Source organism: Carlito syrichta, unplaced genomic scaffold, assembly GCF_000164805.1.
Source record: "Carlito syrichta isolate Samal-C Ts95f unplaced genomic scaffold, Tarsius_syrichta-2.0.1 Scaffold315401, whole genome shotgun sequence".
Lineage (NCBI taxonomy): Eukaryota > Metazoa > Chordata > Mammalia > Primates > Tarsiidae > Carlito > Carlito syrichta.
The window spans coordinates 246,875-256,702 of record NW_007259497.1 but is presented as its reverse complement, the minus strand read 5'-3'; the positions used below and the strand labels follow the sequence as shown (position 1 = coordinate 256,702).

At 42.5% G+C, this 9,828-nt stretch overlaps 1 protein-coding gene across 1 annotated transcript in view; it reads right to left on the bottom strand.

Annotated features, from left to right (window-relative positions):
- The window catches only part of RAD51 (RAD51 recombinase), a 39,479-nt gene that overhangs the window by 18,747 nt on the left and 10,904 nt on the right, over nt 1–9,828 (bottom strand). Inside the window, exon 4 of the mRNA XM_008072724.1 lies at nt 1,025–1,142. Within this exon, the coding sequence (XP_008070915.1) occupies nt 1,025–1,142 (118 nt within the window). The remainder of the gene's footprint in view (nt 1–1,024; nt 1,143–9,828) is intronic.

Here is a 9,828-nt window from a genome sequence, read left to right as displayed (position 1 = left end):
CTGGGCGTGGTAGCGCGCGCCTGTAGTTCCAGCTACTTGGAAGGCTGAGGCGGAAGGATCGCCAGAGCCCAGCAGGTCGAGGTTGTGGTGATCTGGAGCATGCCACTGCACTCCAGTCTGGGTGACAGAGTGAGACTCCAACTCGGTAAAAAAGAAAAGAAAACAAAACAAATATAATTTCATAGTAATTAGGATAGCTATGCTTTCAAAAGCTCAGAAACTACCCTGGTACAGTGGTACACTCCTGTAGTCCTAGCTACTTGGGAGGCTGAGGCAGGAAGATCACTTGAATCCAGGAGCTTAAAGCTTCAGTGGACTATGAATGGGCCTATGAATAGTCACTGCACTCTAGCCTGGGCAAAGTAGCAAGACTTTGGCTCTAAAATTAAAAAAAAAAAAAAAGTTCAAGCCAGGCATAGCGGCTCACACCTGCAATCCTAGCACTTTGAGAGGTGGAGAAGGAAGGAATGCTTGAGCCCACGAGTTTAAGACCAGCCTGGGCAACAGAGTGAGACTTCATCTCTACAAAAATTAAATTTAGCCAGGTGTGGTGACACACATCTGTAGTCCCAGATACTCAGGAAGCTGAGGCAGGAGGATCGCCTTAGCCCAGGAGGTTGGGGCTGCAGTGAGCTGTGATTATGCATTCCAGCCCGAGACCCCAACCAAAATAAAAAAAGTTCAAAAACTTTAGTCTTCCCTAAAGCCCTGAAGAATAGTATATAGTATTCCAACATGGAGTGTTTTAACCATCATCAGATTTTCAACATTGTGGTATAATAAAAAGTTGTAATTATAGTAATTTCCTTAGGCAGAGGGAGCTTACTTTCTGAATGCAATATTAAATGAAGATGAAACTACTTAATTTGCAGATGTTAGTATTTTGTAAGTCAGGTCTCACTCTGCAGTAGTTTTACATCTTCAATGTGGATACTTCTCTTATCTCTTGATCATATCTAATATGTAAATCCCATCTATATATTTTAGTTTTGTTCTAATACCAGAGGGTAGGGGATTACTATACCTTGAAGTAATTTGTCAAGTTCTTTGGAGCCAGTGGTAATCTGTATGATCTCTGACCGCCTTTGGTGGAATTCAGTTGCAGTGGTGAAACCCATTGGAACTAATTTAGCTGCCTCAGCCTGGGAAAAATAAATGTTAACTCAACAAAATAATAAAGCAATTAAGAACCAGATGTACAGTGAAAAGAACAAACGTCTAACACAGTTTTTAGGATGATTTCTCTTTAAAAAGTAATCAAGCTGAGCGCAGTGGCTCAAGCTTGTAATCCCAGCACTTTGGGAGGCTGAGGTGAAAGGATTGCCTGAGCTCAGGGGTTCAAGACCAGCCTGGGCAACTTGGTGAGGCCTCATTTCTACAATAAATAAAAAAATAAGCCAGGCATGGTAGTGCGTGCCTGTAGTAGCAGCTACTTGGAAGGCTGAGGCAGAAGAATCGCCTGAGCTCATCAGGCTGAGGCTGCAGTGACTGTGAGTGTGCCATCACACTCCAGCCAGGGCAACAGGGTGAGACTCTGACTCAAAAAAAAAAAAAAATTTTTTTTTAAGTCAAAAAGTATAGCCAGCCGGGGTCGATAGCTCAGCCTGTAATCTCAGCGTTTTGGGAGGCTGAGGTGAGTGGACTGCCTGAGCCCACGGGTTCGAGATTCGCCTGAGCAACATGGTGAGACCTCATCTCTACAATAAAATCAAAAAGTTAGCCAGGTGTGGTAGCTCACGCCTGTAGTTCCAGCTACTTGGAAGGCTGAGGTGGAAGGATCGCCGGAGCCCAGCAGGTGGAGGCTACGGTGGTCGGGAACATGCCATTGCACTCCAGTCTGGGTGACAGAGTAAGACTCCAACTCAAAAAAAAAAAAAGTATAGCCAAATTCAGACTCCATAAGGATCAATTTTTAAAGTGCCAATTTAAGTAACATATTCATATAGTTTAAGAAAGCTATTATAGATCCATATGTGCCTTGCCTAATTTATAACAAAAATGACAGTACAGTACATATTTATACCTTCATTTCCTGCTGTATCAACCACACACTTTCTACTTTGTAAAATGAGAACATTTACCCTTCCATTTTGTCTCCCTCCATGCCTACTTCTCCATCTATCAGGTGTATCTTTTCTTTTCTTTTTGATTTAGAGTCTCACTCTGTCACCCAGACTGGAATGCAGTGGCCGCTCCCAGCCACCGCAGCCTCGACCTGCTGGGCTCCGGCGATCCTTCCGCCTCAGCCTTCCGAGTAGCCGGAATTACAGGCGCGCGCTACCACGCCCGGCTGATTTTTTGATTTATTGTAGAGATGAGGTCTCGTTGCCCAGGCGGGTCTCGAATCCGCGGGCTCAGGCAATCCACTCACCTCAGCCTCCCAAAGGTGCGGGATTACAGGCTTGAGCCACCGAGCCCGGCTGTATCTTTTCTTACATCGTCAAAAGAACATTTATACTGTATTTCATAGTTATAGATAAGTCTTCTATAATAGGATACGTTGATTCTAAAATTTAAAAATAAATGCATTCACATATACAGAAATAACCAACAAGTCAAAGAAGAAATCACAAGGGAAATTAGAAAATACTCTTGCAATGAGTGAAAATGAAGACACAACATACTACAATGTATAGAAAGCAATAAAAACAGTACTCAGAGGAAAATTTATAGCTGTAAACACCTATATAAGAAAAGAAGGCCAGGCCCAGTGGTTCACATCTATAATCCCAGCACTTTGGGAAGCAGAGGCGAGAGAATAACTTGAACCCAGAGAGACCTCATCTCTACAAAACAAAAATAAACAAAAACAAAAAAATTAGCCAGACATAGTGCTGTATACCTACAGTCCTAGCTACTTGGGAGACTGAAGTTAAAGAGGGATTGTCTGAGCCCAGGAGGTAGAGGCTGTGGTGAGATGTGATCATGTCAATGTACTCCAGCCTGGACAAGAGAGTGAGACCCTGACTCAAAAAAAAGAGAGAGAGAAGAAAAGGCAGACAATATGGCTTATGCCTATCATCCCCAGCTACTTGGGTAGCTAAGGCAGGAGGATCGTTTGAGCTTAGGAGTTTGAGATCAGTCTGGGCAACAAAGCAAGATCCCATCTTAAAAAAAAAAAAAAAAAGACAAATCATAACCTAACCTTTCAAGAAGAGCAAACAAAACATGAAGGAAGTAGAAGGCTAATAAAGGCGAGAGTGGAAATTAATAAGTGAAGAATAGAAAAATAGAGAAAGATCAGGTTAAATTTATAATTTTAAAACCTTGCACAAAGGAAAAAAAATCAAAGAACAATTTAGTAGGTATTATTCTCTAAACTTTTCTATATACTTAATATTACATTTAAAGATTCATTGCAATGTTTACATTATAGCTTTGTAAATATATTCATTGTGGAACCAAATGGTATGCTAGAAATAAAATTTCTTCTCTAAGCTTCCAGTGTTACTAATGCTATGTCTCTCAAAGCTTTCTACTGACAAATTCAAATAAATTTTTAAACATACTACCAGTTTCAAAATCATAACTCACCTTACCTGGCTTTGTATCTGAAAAATGTGTTTTTCTCTAGTATTCTGACTTTATCATTTGTCAAATTTTCCCAACCTGTTAATCTTACTATGTATTCTACTGAGTCCCTCTTTCCACGTGAAGATCCCCTTTTTCCAAACTAAGTTGTCTGCTTTGTAGGCTAGCTATTGTCCTAGGCCTTCCTTCACTGGGTATGAGTGAGAACCACTCAAACACAGATCCTAAGTTTTCTGCCCTCATTTTGGTAAAGCATGTCCTCAAGTAACTTCTTCAGAAAAAGTAGATGAGAGAAAAATGTTCTAAATTCTTATATTTCTGGTATTGTTTTATTTTGCCCTTCTACTTGATTAATAACAGTTCTACAGATAGATTTCCAGGTTTAAAATTATTTTCCTTCAGAACTTCAAAGAAATCACTTTACTAGCTCCTACCATCCAGCTTTCTGATAAAAACGTGCTACCTTTCTTTCTGTCCATTTAGAGGTCAGTTATTTTGCTCTTTAAAATTTTTTACTCTTCTCTTTATGATTGGTATCTTGAAATTTTATAATGATGGATATAGGTGTGGGACTTCTGCTTTTCTTCCACTCTGGGAAATTTTCTTGTGTTATTTCTTTGAGACTGTCTTCGCTTCTCTTTCCTATGATCTCTCTTCCTATAACTTCTATTGATCTTCAAGTTGAATGAAGATTAATTACAATACTAAAAAGGAGGGGGGAAGAAACTATAAACCAATATTGAACTCTAGTCAATAATATGCATGCTAAAATATTTAGCGGGAAGTGTACTAAGAGCTGCAACTTTGAGAAGTATTAAAAAAATGCAAAATGGACTGATTGCTGAATAGAGAAATGGATAAATAAAAGCATAAGTATATTAAAATGTTAATGGTAGCTGGGCTCGGTGGCTCAGCCTGTAATCCCGCGCCTTTGGGAGGCTGAGGTGAGTGGATTGCCTGAGCCCGCGGGTTCGAGACCTGCCTGGGCAACTTGGCAAGACCTCATCTCTACAATAAATCAAAAAATTAGCCGGGCGTGGTAGCACGCACCTGTAGTTCCAGCTACTTGGAAGGCTGAGGCAGAAGGATCGCCGGAGCCCAGCAGGTCGAGGCTGCGGTGGCCGGGAGCAGCCACTATACTCCAGTCTGGGCGAAAGAGTGAGACTCTGACTCAAAAAAAAAAAAAAAAGTTAATGGTAAAGTCTAGGTTGTAGGTATGAATGTGCATTGTAAAGTGTTTCGTGTGTTCAAAATTTTTAATTAGTGTTAGAAAACAAACACAGAAGAGGATGCTTTCCCTTCCTGTCATTTCATTTCAACCTCTATGTTTGATAGTATAAGAGCTTTTTTTTTTGGTGGGGGGAGTGGGCCAGAGTCTTACAATGCTGCCCTGGGTGGAATGCAGTGGTGCAACCATAGCTTACTGCAGCCTCAAATATCAGGGCTCTAGGGATCCTCCCGCCTCAGCCTTCTGAGTAGCTAGGATTACAGGAATGTGCCACATCTCCCAGCTAATTTTTTAATTTTTAATTTGTAGAGACAGGGAGCTGGGGTCTTGTTATGTTTCCCAGGCTGGTCTCAAACTCCTGACTGCAAGCAATCCTTCTGCTTCGGCCTTCTACAAGCCCTTAAAGAAACAGGGCTGGGCGCAACGGTTCATACCTATAACCACAGCACTCTGGGAGGCTGAGGCACGAGGACTGCTTGACCCGGAGTTCAAGACCAGCCTAGGCAACATACCGAGACCTTATTCCTACCAAAAAAAAATGCAAAAATGAGCCAGGTGTGATGGTGTGCGCCTGTAGTTCCAGTTACTTGGGAGGCTGAAGTGAGCTGGGACTGTGCTACTTACATTCCCACGGGGGTAACAGAGTGAGACCCTGCCTCAAAAAAAGAAAATAAAGAATATAATAACCAAAATAAGTTTGATATAGAAACCATGAACTTTTCTAATCTGGCAGACCTTTACTTCTGTTCTTATACTTACATAACAAGCCTGCTTTTCATCTGTGCTAGGTAAAAGTCTTAAATTTGCAGGAGTTTTCAATAGCCAAGAACTACCAAACACTGGAACACAAGGCATAGATGGCTAGTAAAAAGAAAAATATTACAAAAAATATTCATACCGAACCCTGTCATCAGTGCTCTCATGGTTCACCAAGAAACTGCAACTCAGTAAAAACCAATTATAATTACATTTAACTTTGAAAACATGAAAAATGCTACAGAAGAATCTGTAACCTTTTTTTCTTTTTTTGAGTTGGAGTCTCATTCTATGACCCAGGATGGAGTGCAGTAGTATGCTCACAACCACCTCAGCGTCAATCTGCTGGGCTCCAGAGAACTTTCCGCTTCAGCCTTCCAAGTAGTTGGAACTACAGGTGTGTACTACCATGCCCACCTAATTTTTGATTTATTGCAGAGACAAAATCTCGCCAAGTTGCCCAGGCTGGTCTCAAATCCATGGGTTCAGGCAATCTACTCACCTCGGCCTCCCAAAGTGCTGACATTACAGGCTGAGCACTACCAAGCCTGGCCAAAATCTGGCACTTTCTAAATGAATTATTTCATTTATGGCTGGATACAGTGGCTCACACCTGTAATCCCAGCACTTCGAGAGGCCAAGGCAAGAGAATTACACGTCTGAGTCCGGGAGTTTGAAACCAGCCTGGGCAACATGGCAAGACTTCATCACTACAATAAATAAAAAGAATTAGCTGGACATAGTGGCTCACGACTGTAATCCCAGCACTTTGGGAGGTGGAGGTGAAAGGATTGCCTGAGTCCAGGGGTTCAAAACCAGCCTGGGTAGCTTGGTAAGACCTTGTCTCTACAATAAATCAAAAAATTAGCCAGGTGTGGTGGCACGCACCTTTGGTTCTAGCTACTTAGAAGACTAAAGTGGAAGGATTGCCTGAGTCCAGCAGGTGGAGGCTGCAGTGGCCATGAGTGTGCCACTGCACTCCAGCCTAGGTGACAGAGTGAGACTCCTACTCAAAAAAAAAAAAAAAAAAGGCCGGGCATGGTGGCTCACACTTATAACCCTAGCACTTTGGGAAGCCGAGAGGACTGTCTGAGCCCATGGGTTTAAGACCAGCCTGGGCTATTCGACAAGACCTCATCTCTACAAAAAATTAGCAGGGTATGGTGGCATATTCCTGTAGTTTCAGCTACTTCGAAAGCTGAGGCGGAAGGATCACCTGAGCCCAGCAGGTTGAGGCTATGGTGACCGTGAGTGTGCCACTGCACTCCAGTCTGGGCGACAGACTGAGACTCCAACTCTCAAAAAAAAAAAAAAAAAAAAGCCAACCATGGTGGTAAGCACCCATAGTCCCATCTACTTGGAAGGCTGAGGCAGAAGGATCACTTAAGCCTCACAGGTCGAGGCTGTGGTAGCCATGATCATGCCACTGCACTGTACTCCAGCCTGGAAGACAGAGTGAGACTCGGACTCAGGAAAAATATATATATATATATATATATATATATAAAAAGAAAGGAACTTTCCTTAGATACAGTTTACTTTCTCCACTGTGACGGGGATATTCTTGCAGAAAGTTTCAATTCAAAGATAAAGGGTAATGAGAGTGAAAAGCTACAATGACTGAACAAATCATTTATAACATTTAAATACAACACAATCATCATCTTTACCAACCAGAAATTCACAACATAAAATGTCAAAAACCAAAGACAACAGGAAAAAATGTCACGTCTGCTTATCATTTTGCACGTCACAATTCAATTACAGGTTTGTATTTATGTGTTCAGAGAAGTACAGTATTGATTTTGCAATCCAGGGTCCCTGGGTATACACTGTGGGTATACACTGTGAAAAAGTATCCACCTGTAACTGTTACACCTTGAGTTTTTGTGATTTCAAAAAGTTCCAGGAAGATGCCTGAGTTAGAGCTAAACTTTGGCCAACTCTTTGCATTACCACACTAAAAACGCCACCCAGGGAGAAGTTTATTTGCCATTTCTATACAACCTGTGTATGAAGAAACATGATCAAGACTGTGCCTGCATTACCTTTATTCCACCTCTACATACAATTATTCTGCTAATCAGCCCAATGAAAGCCCTGTTTATACCTCTGTTCAGGGAAGCACTGCTTTGAGAGATATCCCTAGCGTCCTCCTTACTTTTTCCAAGTAATCAAATAGCCTTGCTAAATCCTTCAGCTGTGTACTGGGCTGTCACTCGCCAAGCAAGAGAAACCACCCAATCATGGCAACTCAGATGGAATGAAGACTCAGGTTCTGCATCTTAAGTCCTTGAAATCTCCCTATGGGCAAAGCAGCAGAGAGAGACAGCTCACCCAGGCTAACTTGCTCACATTGCCTAAGAGGATTGGGTCTGGTTCCTGAGAATCTCCAACTCAGTGTCCAATCCACCATGCCACTGTCACTCAGATCTACACTGAAAGAGTGAAAACAACTGGCTGAACCTTTTGTATGGTGCTCCTTCAGTGTTGACTGAAAGGCTAAATTATCTGGATCTAGCAATGGGGACTCTAGATTAAGTGCAGTGTACTCTGGCTTCAATTTCTGTCTTTGACCAGTTTATGCCCTGGGGGATTGAGAGACATCCCCATTGCAGTGAATGGTGATCTGGTTAGCCAACAGTAAGACCAACTATGAGGATCAATTCTTCCATGGAGACAGATTTAAGGTCCTCAGATTGGGGGACATTTCCCAAAGTAGAAAAGGACCTGGGGCTACCCAAAAGCTCTCAACTTTGACAGACTAGCCATTCAGCTAGGCTGAAAAATTTTTAAGCTAAAATAATATTCCTGAACCACCTGGTCAAGTTATTTTCAGGAAGCAGTTTTTAAGAAGGGGCAGCTACCATATCTGATGCCTAGGAGGTCACAGGATAGTGCGGGCAGAGTTTAAGGGAAGCATACAGGATGGCTCTAGGGATCCACTGGTCATCCTCACACATCAGCTGACTTCTGTTCTAAATATCAGATATGTTTGCTATTTTTTGAGAAAGAGAAAAAAATGGATCACTACTTATCTGTGTAACTGCTAACCCATTATTTAAACCTCTTGGGAGTTGGGAGCAGACCATGAGTAAGGATCCTAGGATATGGGGAATCAGTCCTCAATCCTGAAGAAAAGCCCGTTAGGGTGTATCCTACAACACTGGAAAATCTTTTGGTATCTTCCAAAGATTAAGAAGCAGATGATTTCCTTCTGCAAAGCAGCCTGGTAGCAATATGGCCTAGGTAGCCAGAACAACGGTTGGGGAATTGTTGTTTAACTACCATACTATTCTAAAGACAGACCTTTTTAGTAAGGGACAACAGAAATGGGATGAGATTCCTATGTCCAATATCCAGTGGCTTGTTACCAGAAAAGAGCCCCACAGATAAACTACAGACTTTGTGCTCTCAAGGTGGGACCACCCAGATCTCCAGCTGAACCACCAGAGAAAGTGCCCCAATCCTAGAGCTCTCCAGATGAGGAAGATCTCCTTTGCCCCATAAAACCCAGGAGTGAAGAGGATGGAGAGACAGAGGCTTAATCTCAACCGCCCGAGTCTCCTCACCTCTATGAGGGAAGGCCCCTCAATATTAAAAACCTCAACTGAAGGATCAGGGCCTCCTCACTTCCATCCCAGCATCCATCCTCCTCTCCCAGATAGCACAACCCAGAGTGGGAGCTCTTAAAAGCCAGGAGGACGTATGTTTTCCCTCCAACAGGTTCCAGATGGGCAGTTGATCCAAATGTATGTATTTTTACCACTTTTGGCCTCTATATTTGAAAAGCATAGTAAAGGTCTTTGAGCTGATATGGAGGAATTTATTTTCCCTTTAAGAGGCAACTCTCAACCCATGACCTGACCTGGGCTCATGTTCAGACCCTGATGACTAACCTCTTAATTGCTAAGGAGAAATTCAGTTTTGACTAAGGCTAGAGAAGCAGCTGATGGGTAACATAATAAGCAGCCTGATAGCCCCATCTGGTGGCCAATAGAACAATCAGTCCTGAGTACAGAACCCAGCTGGGATCCCAATACCAGAACAGGGAGTGAGAATTTAGAACACTACTGGGATATGTTATTGAGAAGAATGAATGAAATCAGCAAATCCCCTGTTAACTGAAGTAAGCTAAGGGAAGTTCAGCAGAAGCCTCATGAGAACCCTGTGCATTTTTAGAATGACTGAGAAAATACCTACAGAAGCCAGGCTTGGGGGCTCAGCCTGTAATCCCGCGCCTTTGGGAGGTTGAGGTGAGTGGATTGCCTGAGCCCGCGGGTTCAAGACCCGCCTGGGCAGCGAGACCTCAT